General features: G+C 37.8%; 1 protein-coding gene and 1 long non-coding RNA gene across 4 annotated transcripts in view; one reads left to right on the top strand and one right to left on the bottom strand.

Moving 5' to 3' along the window:
* Positions 1 to 40: 40 nt before the first annotated feature.
* On the bottom strand, positions 41 to 6,362 carry dpep2 (dipeptidase 2). Its single transcript, XM_042516631.2, has 11 exons — positions 6,240 to 6,362; positions 5,558 to 5,718; positions 5,317 to 5,443; positions 5,014 to 5,143; positions 4,443 to 4,593; positions 3,912 to 3,981; positions 2,488 to 2,664; positions 1,653 to 1,737; positions 1,486 to 1,561; positions 878 to 1,013; positions 41 to 599 (listed from the first exon to the last, which is right to left on the bottom strand). The coding sequence occupies exons 2-11, from the start codon at positions 5,713 to 5,715 to the stop codon at positions 396 to 398; spliced, it is 1,314 nt and encodes a 437-aa protein (XP_042372565.1). The 5' UTR covers positions 5,716 to 5,718; positions 6,240 to 6,362; the 3' UTR covers positions 41 to 395.
* Positions 6,363 to 6,804: 442 nt separating this feature from the next.
* The window catches only part of LOC148190448 (uncharacterized), a 108,565-nt gene continuing 102,106 nt past the window's right edge, over positions 6,805 to 13,263 (top strand). For 2 of the 3 annotated variants that reach the window (XR_015777007.1, XR_015777006.1), the window contains exons 1-3: positions 6,805 to 7,084; positions 7,232 to 7,277; positions 9,405 to 9,507. This is a non-coding gene — a long non-coding RNA (uncharacterized LOC148190448). The remainder of the gene's footprint in view (positions 7,085 to 7,231; positions 7,278 to 9,404; positions 9,508 to 13,263) is intronic. The other variant, XR_015777008.1, reaches the window with a different exon arrangement.

Below are 13,263 nucleotides of genomic sequence, written 5' to 3'. Positions count from 1 at the left end.
CAATATATAACAAAAACTAAAAATATGGATTTCAAGCAACTTAGAGCGCCGTCCCTGTAGTTTTATTAAGCAGCTATTATTCTCCTTCATATCATAAGCTTTTTTATAGATATGCCAGCACATGTACAACAAATTACATATGTAATAAATACTACATAATAATTGATATTCTTTATGTTTTCATTTTTATGCCCCAGATCGGGCTGCAAATTTAATGGTTTTTTTTTGTACTGGTGGTAAAAAAAATTTAAAAAGTGAATCTCCTCTTATCTTTAATGGCCTGTGAGGTGCTGGGATGACCCACAAATGGCTACAGCAATCTCCTTAAGCCCTCCTTATTTATATTACAAATATGCACTTTAAAAAATACGCTGAACTTAGTTTGTAAATATTAATTAAATCATAAAAAGGCTGGAAAGGAACAGAACTATGGCCAGGATAAGCAGATTTTTTTGTTCATGTTGGGCTCCGGAGGAGGGATTCTGGCCAGTAGGCCCTCTGGGGTCAGGGGGTCTGAGGACGAGCCTGCAGGGGTTCTGTACCTCCTCCACTCGGATCTGGACTTCACTCGGTCTGTTTAAACTCAACTGATCTCGGACCTTGGGGAAATGCAGTGAGACAAGAGAGAAAGTTTCAGCTTCAGCTTTTGAAGTCTTCTGTGCAGTGGTTTTAGTTGAGATTTTTTTCAGACATAAAAATACAATACAGAGTCACACTAATAAAAAGAATACAAACTTATGACATACTCTGCCAAACAATACAGCATTATGTCCTTCATGGAGTGGACATGGAGTGAAAACATGCCTTACAATTACTAACCTACCCTTCATTTATCAGAGAAGGCTTTTCTTTGACATAAAATATATTATTAGCTCACCCTCTCCACCTCCTCAAACACCCGCAGGAAGTTCTTTCGAAGGACATCAGCCAACTCATTCTCAGTCCAGTTCCTCTGCAAGAGTTCCTGGATTAGGGTGGGATACTTTGACACATCCTCTAACCCCCTGGGAAAGCTGTGGACAAAAAAATAAACACATTTCGATTTGCAGATATTTGTTTCGCAAAAGAAGCCACTTGTTCAGACAGTTTTGTGTAACTTAATATGTTACTTATCATTGTGTAAAAGCAAAACATGCAAATCTAGTCCTTCCGTATCATTTGTTTTGTGATGTTTCTATTTAAAGTAGATTGTGTCTGTCTGCAGGGGAAAAAATGATTCAGTGCCAACCATTCTGTAGCAAAGTTGCTGATTTTTCACAAATTTTCAGCCTGTTGACAGCTAAGACAGCCAAAGTGCTGATTTCATGACAGGCCAACAAAAGCACAAAATTGATCTGGAGAGTGTCAGAGACGAGTATGAGTTTCTATGTGTGTAAGTCGTGTCCATGAAGATCCCCGCTTATCCTGATCACAGAATAGAAGATATGGAGACTTACTGTCCCTTGACCTCTATCTGTATGTTAAATGTTTGCAAGTGAATATTACCTCGTAGCACCGTCAAAGTCCCCTCCGATTCCTATCGACTCAGCTCCAATCATCTTCTTAATGTGATCAAAATGATCTGTAAAGACAAATAAATCATCTGGCAAATAAGAAATGCACACTACAGATGTAATTCATGACTTAGAAAAAACTCAACATGGATGCCTCACCAGCCACACGGGAGACGTTGGCTTCATCCCCGCAGGATATAAATTTGCTGTGGAGATTCACCATGATCAATCCCCGTTTCTTTTTCTGAAACACACCACAGAAGAGTCATTACAAAGTCTAATGAAAAGGGAGACATAGACGGAGCAGGTAAAATGAACTATGTATACATACATTTTTCAGATACAACTAGCGTTTATTTTCATCTCCCTAACATTCACCAGTTGCAGTGATGGATGTGGAAAACATCAGGTTTATACTTGTCTAATCTCTAAATCCCTGCAACCATGTGCTGAAGTAAACCAGCCTGTTTTGCGACATGCACGCATGTAGCATAATGAGAAACATGCTCGCTCATGAGGAATCTGAGTTGATCATACCAGAGTTGATCTTAAATAGATCTTATATTTCACAAAGTGTGTCATAATCAGGTTTTTCATGTTTGTGCATGATGAGTCCAGAGTTAATGGTAGTTATGTGTTCTTTCCAACTATTGAAAAGAAAACATGGACATGGAAATGATGGAGGTTATGAAACAACAAAAAGTCAACGATGATATGTTAACTTGATTTCTTGATCATGCAGGTACATCCTTGATATTTAGAATCAATGACACTGCCTTAGTGCACTGAATAGAATAATTAATTAATGGTGGAAATCTGTTCAGAATTGTGTGATTTTGCTGATACAAAAAAAAGTTAATGATGAAAAGGAACTCTTGTTTTCAGAGCTACACATAAACATCACAGTTACAACACATTAATCAGTGACTTGACTGATAACAATGAATCAACTAACTAATAAGCGATGTATCGCTCAGTGAACTGTTTTTCTCACCAGATCGTGCAGCAGCCAGTCAGGTACGTTGCGGCCATGGTTACAGATGGAGAAGGAAGATGAATGGCTAAAAATAACGGGAGCCTTAGAATGCTTCAGAGCGTCCCGGGCTGTGTCCCAAGAAGTGTGGGAGATGTCCACTATCATTCCCAGTCTGTTCATCTCCTCCACAACGGCCTCGAAAACACATTGAAAAGCCATTTACAAAATCATGGGAAGGAAGGAAGACAATTCAGGCAACAACAGGAGATGGCTGCACGTACATGCACGTAAACACACTCATGCAGAGAGCAATTGAGGAAGTCCTACATGCTGCTGTTGAGACGGTCAACTAAAGAGCACAAAACAATGTTAATAACAGCAATCCACTAACTGACTCAAGGCTTGAAAATGACTATTATATCATATTTTTAAAAGCACCATTTGCACTAAAATAACCAAAACAATCACAGCCACTTCTAGTGTACTTCTTTTACAAAGAACAAAATAATAAGAGTAACAAGTTATAACACAGTTTCCTCATGTTTGTTGTCCAAAATATAATACTCACTCAGTACTTAAAATGCACTAGCTAGTAGTCACATTCAATGACTTCAATTTGAAATTAATCTTTTTTTTTAATTCTATGCCTGCACTGCTACTGCTATATATGTCAACTGATAAAAATAATAGTAATAATGACAAACTTTATTTGTATAGCACCTTTTATACAAGAAATGCTGCACACAGTGCTTAAAAATAATGGCATTATTTGCTCCATAAGAGCTTAAAACAGGCCAGCAAGGCAGTTACAAAAAAACATAAATCATAAAATCAATTGAGACACAACATTTTAAAAGAATTGCAGCAGTCTGAAGCATAAAAAAGAAGAGCTTTGGAAAGTCCAGGCTAGTTAAAGGCTAGAGTGAACAGATGCATTTTTGTTTTTTTGTAGCTTTAGTTAGTGAGCTGGCTTATCTGATATAGATATATCTGTATATATCTGTGTGCTCCGTAGCTTTGGGGCATAATTAACAAAGGCTGCATCCCTGATTTCCTTTTGGGTGTTGCTGGGACCTTCAATAAACCAGCAGAAGTGACTGAGCTTCTTACTTAAGATAAAATTCCACTGCTTCGTCATGTACCAATACCTTCTCAAAAAAGGCCCTAAACACACCTTTTCAAAACTGTATATATGAATGAATAATATATGAATAATATTATGTGTGTTTTAATGTTGTGTGTATTTTATTTTGTGTTTTGGTGTATTCTGTTTTATGATCTTTATTAACTTATGTAAAGTGTCGTTGAGCACTATGAAAAACACTGTAAATATAAATGTATCATTATTATTCATTATAAACTCAGCAAACATGCTGTGAAAAATGCAGCAAGTCTGTTGTGCAGACTGTACACTCTTTGATAAAACTGAACATTAGGCTTACCTTCCCAAAGTGTGTCAGGCTGTTGTTCTGTCTTTGATAGACATTATAAAGTTTTGAAGATGATTCAGCCCTGCATTGAAAAAGAATATTGTCAAAACCACAAATCATGTGGTCGGTGTCACCCATTATGTAAAATATATCCATATATAGCTCTTTTTAGGGCATCTGGCTGGAGCCTGTTAGCCACACACAATGTCAGGTTACAAAGAGAGCACAAATGTAGGTTCATTTGCATCAAGGTAATAAAATGTAAGCACATTTGACCTTTCCATTCAGCTAACCCTGTAAGTAAGCCATTTATATTAAATGCAGCAACAAAAGCTCATGTTAAAGAAAACTATGACAAAATGATTGAAAATCGTTCACTTTTGATATAAAGTATTGCTACAGTAGCTTTATAAGAAGTTTAAAATTCAAATATCTGTAGATATGTAGATCTTATAGTGCTGTGTCCACAGTCATTTAGCCACCATTGATATTCTGCAATATATAAATCTTATGTAATGCATTCAGAACAAATCTCATGATTACCAGGGCGTGTTGCAGGTATGTGTGAGGGCCATGGAGCGGACCCCCAACTGGTAAAACATCCGCAGGGCTGGCAGGCTGCTGTCAATAGAGTGGCCCCCCTCGATACTTATTAGACAGGCTATCTTATGTCTCATTGCAGAGTTCTCCAGCTCTACAACGACAGAAACACATGTATGACACTAAAAGCACACAAATTATCGAAAATGAATGCCTCTCTGGGAGAAAAAAAAAAACAAAACACAATTATGTTTTGTGTTATGATTACTTGTTTGCAAGTGTTTAACATTTCATTATTCAAATAAAGTGATGAACTTCTTATTATGATTCAAAAATCATGATAACTTCCATGGCTCTTTTCCTAAAAATAGATTGTAAATAAGACATATTTAAGAGTATGGATTTATAAATCACATAATTACTGATGTGTTTTATGTATCTCCATACTAGGATAACAGCATCACAAAACACTGAATCGTAATTGTAGATAATCAACTATATTCAGTCCCTCTTTCACCTCCATAATGGTTTTGGTGGTAAATTGCCTGAAATACCATGTTGAAGTGGACTGTACCCTGTGCAGATGTAACCAGCTCAAAGTCCTGGTACTCGGTGCACATGCGTCTGACCACATCTATTTGTTCCAGAGTCAGCCTCACAGCATCCTTCTCCTGGGCCCCACACATCACATAGACTGCAAACATCTGACAAAGGGACATGGACAGCACACAAGAGAACAAGAGAGACATTTAAGTTTCTAAAGTGGCCGTCATTTTAGGTTTGATTTTTCCACAGCATATACTTTGTAGATGCTGAAATTAAAAGGCACATCACATCACAACAGATCAGGATTGAAAGACTGATTAAATTGCAATACCTGCGCCTGCACATGGCCTGCTTGGAGGCGGGTGATGTCAGTGGACACTTTGCTGACATTATGAAGGTCAATTTGGCTCAGGCGATTGTTGTGAAGTATCCTCAGCTGGAGAGCGAGGTCGTTATGACTGACAGATGGAGAGAAAGGGTGTAAGAATACAGAGCAGATGTAGAGGGGATTTTCATTTTGATTAATTCATTTTGAGGAATGTCACCTGTGGGCGACAATAAACATCCTTTACCCATCAATAAGAGGATATCTGGACATCAGTTCATGTGCTCTATCTCTCTGTGAGTATCCAGATATCAAACAACACAGAGAGGAGAGAACCACCAGATGCCTTGGGATCTTCATCCAGAAACTGTTCGATGCTCTCGCCACAATCGCCCTGGAATCCATAATCTGAAGAGAGAAAACACACCAGTGCATTACAGTTATCTGATAATAACTAAACAATCGTGGATGCATGGACAAGACACAAAACATAAGCCATTTAGATAACACTGACTGTTTTGGATTTATAATTAATTTTGGATAGAAACTAATATAATTGCACAGATAAGAAGCTTTTGGAAGAATTACAGTGACAGCTATGAATAAAACATGATAGCATCATTGTAAACTTTTTTTCTTGTTACTCTTTTTTTTCAGTCCTACTTGGAACACATTATACTACAACTGATGACATTTAAATCCCCCAATGGTATGATGGCATCCTGTATTCTCACTACAAGGCTATTTATTAGCACAAAAACACAGCAAACAAAAAACAAACTGTTGAAATAGTTTCGACGTGTTATCATCCAGTAGCAAATGTATGCAAATACCCACAAACGATGATGCACATCATTTTCAAGTATATTTATATCTACATATTAGCAGAAAACAATCAAATTATAAAAAAAAACTAGACTTAGACTTACTTGTTGAAAGCAACTTGTTGGCCACCTTGTTGGACAACTGCATACAAACAGTGCGAACTTTCCAGCTCCTCTCGCTTCAGAAAACTGTGGAACAAACCTATTCAAAACTGGCAGCTGCGCTCAGTGCTGCGTTCAATTCCTGCCGGAAAATAATACTAATAGGCTACTTATAGTTTCATATTTCCAACGTCTTCAGACAGCATTCACATGTTACTTAATGGTTTCATTACAATGGTAGCTACAGTCACTGTATCCCTATATGAATTTTTACTTTTACCGTAAGGCACCTTTTTTCACTTTAAAAGCCTGCAAATATGTTAGTGTTGCAGTTTATGTAACCAACGATGGTTAAAGATTTGATTAACACTAAAATAATACAATGAAACTGTGGAAAGCAATTGAGTATTTCATTTTAATACTTGAAATTTGCAATTTTTTAAGCGATTTATTTATATGCGTTGCCTTTCTGGGAGTCAGGAAGTTACGAGGAGCACGTGAAAGCACCATAGAGAGCCGTGGATTTGGTGCTGCCATCTGCTGGACGAATGAACGTACAGCACGGAGGCCTGCAGGCCCAAACCTGGCTCCAACAGCTGCGTGCATCACTGCGTTCACGCCAGCTACAAGTGATCCTCGCAACCAGCGACTTTCTGTCTAACACGTGTGCGCATTCGAGTCATTGAGCCACCATGTTTATGTTTTGTAAGCTTATTTAGTAAAACAAAACACTGACGGCACTTCAGCTTTCAATCCCACTCTTCAAATTCGCTGTCCAGATATTTTGACCACTTGCGCCCAAAAAATGGCAGACGGCAGTCCTTGCACGGCCTTGGAAAGAGTCAAAAGTAAGTCGGAAGATAATTCTGATCACGTATATGAAAATGCAACTGGGATACCGCTAGTTTGAGCCCCGGCCTTGTTTGGCTTACGCTAGCACGTTTGGTAACAAGTTTATTGTCTTCAACTTTTTTTTCTGAATATTTATGTTACAGTTGAAGTTAAGAAGTTTCGAGCTATCGGGAAGTCCTAAAACCAAGGGTAAGTGTTGTTTGTTTGCGTCATATACAGTCAGTGATTTGCCTTGCAGTTAAAAACAAACAAACAAACAAACCCCACCTTTTGTTAGTTACGTTAATTGTGGATGCTTAACCTGTAAATTTTTACGTAAAATCAAATTCCTCTGCTTAAATTTGGCTGTCATGTACCACTGCCTTCTCAAAAACAGGTGAAATTGACAACATTACCAGTGGTTCCATAAAGTGTGCCAGTAATCTGTTCTAGTTAGCCAGCATGCAAAATTCAAACTGCCAGACCCTCGCTTAAATGGAATGCAGTTATCACTGGTGTTATTAAATTCATCTGTGCTTTTCCAACTATGATGTCTGAAAAGGTCATTTGTGAGATCCTCCAGCCCAAAGTTGATGTGCTAGCCCAATAATGATGTTTCTTGGTGTGTGTGATAGAAAAGGCAATAAAGCTGAGAAATATCCAAAAAAGAAGGCATTCCTACACAGCAAAAAGATGCAAAGCAATTTAATTAATGATATGTTTTTTTCATATAAACTTTTCCAGAAAGTAATACAATTGGATTTAACCCTTGCATCTACTTTTCCTGCTTTGACATAAGAAGCACCACCAGGTGCAGCCTGTGATGGGCACTTGTCTAAAGAGTGTTGCATTTAGTTACCAAAAGAGAAAAAGTACCCCTTTTTCTGTAGAGAAGTCATGTGCTGAGTTGTAGTGTATGAGTGGTTAGATAAAAATAAACTCAGTTTTCAGTTACTGTCATTTTGAAGAGAATGCAGACAATGCTGTGTATTTCCTTTATGATCATTTTGCTTAGGAGGCCATTCAACTTACAGATTGTGTGTCACCCTGGTAGCCAGACTGCAGTATTCATAACAGAGGCAGAGGATATACAGTAGCAGTGAATTCTGTTGCATCTCTAAAGCATTAGGGCGTTTATTGGTCTTCAGTTTGCTTGAATTGTTTGGAATTAACTGCACAGTCTTAGGACTATCATCAGACGGCCATGACAATATTTTGATTCTTACTGATGTGTCCTCAGTTGCACTTGCAGATGCAGTACCTACCTGTGGGCAGTAACAGTTTCTAAAGCCGTGGTAAAATATTGCATTTAGCCATACTCCCTCCTGCATGGTCACACTCTGACAAGGGTAAATGTTTTATGGCTGATGGTACTAAAATGCCTTAAGGAACATCAGAGGACTGTTGACTTGTCATAATGAAGGGTCCAATTTGTTAAAGTGTTTGAGTAAGCTGCGGCATAAGCAAGCCACCACAATAGGACCCTTACACTGAAACAGCTAAACTGAATTCAAACCTCCACTGATTTTTATTGTTAACACCTGTGCTTTTCCTACTGTAACATGTCAAAGCACTTTCTGAAAAAATGCTCAAATCTCACATGTAAAAATGATGATTAGCTATAGAACAAAGCTGACAGCCTAAAGAACAAAGTCAGATTTTGATAATTGGATATCCAAACAACATAATTCTTCAACCCATAAAGTCTTATTTTTTTTCCATTTCTCTTAAATCCTTAGACCTTAAGGTCTGTTTCAACCCAGTTTCTGCTTTCATACGTATGGTCCACTGAAGCATTAGCTTTAAGTAGTCAAGGTCAAGAAAGCTGCGATTACTTGTGTAAAATGAGCATAAGCTCAGCCTACTAACTTAACTATTTAAAACCAGGCAAAATGGCTTTTTGTCTTTCAAAAATATGGCAAGAAGCTAATGAGCCAATTAAGATGAAAGGCCCCTGAAATTAGCAAAAAATTAGTAAAATGTACGAGAAAATTACCTGGAAAAAAACCCAACAACAACAACAACAACAACAACAGGGAAATACCTGAAAAAAACTCCATAAAAAATTGATTTTTTAAAATATGAAATTCTGTAAAATAATTCAAAAATTTATAACTGCTTTAAGCTTTAAAGAAAATAATTTTATAAATCTAATTTCTTTTTGCAATTTGTAGGACTTTCTTGCCAAGTCAACCATTCCCTTTCCCCCCGTGTTTTTGGTATTAAAGGTTTAAATACTTGTAAAAGGCATCTGAATACTGCACAAGAAAAGTGATGTTTATCCATGTATCAAAGGGTTAAAGTATGCAGTAAAGTAACTAAGAATTGTGCTTCTAGGTAGCTGGCGGCCTGTACCTGTTCAGAAACCAAGGAGTGGTGGCGTGTATCTACCTCATGCAAAGTCTGGCATTTGAAGCACACAACCAAACAAGATCTCAAGGTAAGATTGCATTTATCTTTATCTCATGTTGATTCTTTTGACATCCCGAGCATGATGTCTGTAGTTTGAGCTGTTAATATGAATTGCCCAATTAACAACAGCCACAGATCTACAAATACCAACACATTTGCATCATGGCACAGAATTTCCATGATTCTGGTTCTTTATTTTCAGCGGCAGAGGAGGTCTTAATAGTTTCTAAGGGTAGTGGTGGGAATAGTGAATGCATTAGCTGTTAATCTGTTTGTGATAATTGGTTTTTTTTTTTTTTTTTGCTTGAGAAGTACTTTGTTTTGGAGAGAGGAAAGCTTTTGCCTGTGGCGTGTAAATGGTGCATGTTCTGTGAGTTTAAAGTGTTTGTGGACTTTTGAGACTGCATGTGGAGTAAAACAAGGATGGCAGCCATTTGGCATGTGGCATTAGTTTCTCATGCAAGAATAAAGGCACGCTAGTCATCACATCTGGTGCTGTAGTATTCTTAGCATGCAGTATTAACTGTCTGCATACATTAATTCCTACCATGGTTACCCATCCCTGGTCTGTGGGGGAGTCAGGAGGCTAACTTTGGCCACATAATGCATCCTTTCTGATGTAAATGTAGTTTGATAGGGTTGCAGTCTATGTGCAGGACATGCTAGTTTGACTGATTTCTTTACCATCTGATATCCACAAAAGCATTAGTCCAAATACATGAAGAGTATATGGTATGAATCTTTGAAATGTGGTAGTCCTTTAGTGTCTGCGCAAGAGTAAACACATTCAGGCCCCACTCCACTGGAGCAATACATGTACCTGGTCAGATTACTTTGCCTTGCCTTAACAAGAATCATTGCCCGGAAAGATGCATCCGACACAGTGAACTGCAGCTTACCACCTGGCCTGAATGCCAAAGTCCAGACCACAGAGCACAACCTCTGCTTTTAAACTTCCAATGTGCTTGTGCTTAATGAATCCAGGGTGGATTGTACAGACGTGAATGAGTCTCGTGTTGATGGGGAGCATCAGGGTACCACAAATGAATTTCAGTTAATTTCAGTGGGAAGATGCAAAGCCCGATTCTGTGGTCCACCCACTGAGATCTGGCCTTGTAGTCTGTAATGAGGAGAGTGATTCGGCTCTGACTGGAGCACCCTACCGCTTCAATGGAGTAATCACAACTGTGTTGATATTACTCTACCAACCCTCCCACTGCGCGGAGTGGACCCCCAGCTGACACTGTTTGAATTCAGATTACCCAAATCATTTAGTCATATTGTCGACCTTGATGTGGAATGTGACTGGCGATCCAAGAGATAAAAATCCCTCACGTTTAACTGAGTTTTCACAGTTTGATAAGGGCTTAAGCAAAGTTCTTGCCATGAGTGTAGCTGGCTGGTGTATATGTTTTGAATAATGTGGTGGGAAGTGTGGGTACAGGGGCTAGATCATTATCAGGTAAACCACTACAGAAAATAGATTTTTGAAAAAATGATGTTTTTCTTTTAAAACCAATGAAACAGCGCAGAAATAGAATCACAGGGAAGCACTCTGGGCAGAAAAAGGATGACATTTTTACTAGTAATATAAACCATGGAGCTGTAATTGTGCTGTTTTTTAATTGTAGTTTCCAAAAAGGGCATTTTGATTACTGCACAAAAACTAATAAAAAACAACCTGAATACCAGTCCCTTCTTGGTTGCTATACAGTTTATGGTAACTATATGTAGGTACAAATACTGTGTTGAAAAAAAAAAACATCAGTCAGTCACCTTTAACAACAAAAAAGTACAATAGTTGTAGTTGTAGAGAAGACAGTAGAGAGATCTTTAGTCTTTTGCTGTTCTAAAGGTAAGATGCTTAAGAAAACCACTGTGCCTTCTTTTCAGTGATTATATTGATCGCACAGGAAAGGCGGAATCCAATTACACCGATAACACAGAAAGGCAGCAGCTGTTCATCACTCTATCAGTACTGAGCAGAAAACCAAAGAATGTTGATATGCAACCCAAGAGGCCTGCACCCTTTACTTGATTGGCTTTCACCTCTCAACACAGCCTGTATATTAGTGCAGATCAGTCATCATATTAATCACAGCAGAGGTGCATTTTCCCCACACTGCACATGTGCACATTTTTACTTTACAGATCAGTGGGCAAAAGCTCGACAAGCCAGATGGCTCCTCTTTTCGGGCTCATCATTACTGTGTGTACAAAGGCTGGGCAATACATCAATATATATTGATGTCATGATATGAGAGTAGATAACGTCTTCAGTTTTGGATATTGTATTGGTGTTGTCTCTTTTTGGTTTTGAAGACTGCATTACAGTAAAGTAATGGCATTTGAACTTATATTGCTCTATTATTTGCCTTTACTATCAATTAGTTGTCAACTATTAAATTAATCCCCAACTAATTTGACAGTTTGTCAATTAGTTTGAGTGATTTTTTTTAAAGAATTAAAGGAAAAATCTCTGATACCAGCTTCTTAAATTTGTATATTTTCTGTTTTTTTTTTACTCCTCATCTAAGTCAGTGAAATAAATCTCTTGGGGTTGTGGACAAAAGAAAACATTTGAGGATGTCATCTTGCACTTTGGACATTTTGTTACCAAACAGCTAATTGATTTATCGATAAAATAATCATCAGATTAATGGACAGAGAATTCTCATTTTGAAAAAATATTTGTGAAAACGTTCATCATTGTGGCAATATCGATACTGAGATATTTGGCAAAAATTTCTGATAATTGATTTTCTCCATGTCGCCCAGCCCAAGTGTGTAACTTGCTTTTTTCCTCAAGTCTGAACAGTCCAGCTGTTTCAGCAGTGTGTGTTTGTGTATGGGTGTCTTTTCAGTCCATAAATATCTGTCCATAAGCATACCCTTTAGAAGAAACTCTACAGTGTCTATTATTATGAGTGCTTTTCATAACATGAGACCTCCTTTATACTTTGAGTTTTAAGTTAATTGCATCTGAACTGAGTTCTCTCCCTCTTTCAGGAGAGAGCAAATGATGATGAAAGGGTAGAATGTGGACATAACACCTGCAGAATTTAAAGTGGGAGAAAAAAACATTTCAATGGGCTAGCACTGAGACTGCCATTAGGGATTTAAAAAAATAACACTGCTCAAAGCTTTTATTTGCTTTTTGTAGATGCTGTGTCACATGTTGACTTATGATTACAGATAATAATATACTTGGCAACTATTTAGCTTTGTTTTTTTAAAAACAAGGCCACAGGTGGCTGTCAAATAAACCAAAAATATTGTTGCATCCTTAAGCAAAGAGGTGCTTCTTTTCTGCATTTGACTTTGAGCCTATATTTCTCCACCAGAGGGCAGCAACAGTCAGAACAAGCCCTTGCTGGTTTACTGCACTTCTGAAAGCCCATCCCTCATGTTAAGAAAATTACCTATATAATACATAGAACTGGCTGATGCATGTGTGTTACTAAATACATAAAAATATTTAAAATAAAGTTATAAAAAATAATTGTAAGTGGCTTAAGAAAAACCTTAAAGTGGATGTAGTTTTACCTTAGTTTCCGTCTAAATTTTGACAGCACAGTGAAGCTGTCACAAGCTTTTCAAATTCCATGTGAGTAACCATCAAGTCATAGGTGAAAGATTTTTTCGGGGTGGGGGGTTGTTCTTTATTGTGTGTAAATACATTTTGCATCAGGGCTTTTGAGAGAATACTGAAGACATGTTGGTCTCTGAACTTCTCATTGCTCCTGCCCTGGATTCTGGCAGCCCTGTAGTCAGTGTTCATTAT

The sequence above is a fragment of the Plectropomus leopardus genome, chromosome 1, assembly GCF_026936395.1.
Source record: "Plectropomus leopardus strain MGB_pleo_1.0 chromosome 1, ASM2693639v1, whole genome shotgun sequence".
NCBI lineage: Eukaryota > Metazoa > Chordata > Actinopteri > Perciformes > Serranidae > Plectropomus > Plectropomus leopardus.
The sequence above is the reverse complement of the archived record's forward strand: the minus strand, read 5'-3'. Positions and strand labels throughout refer to the sequence as shown.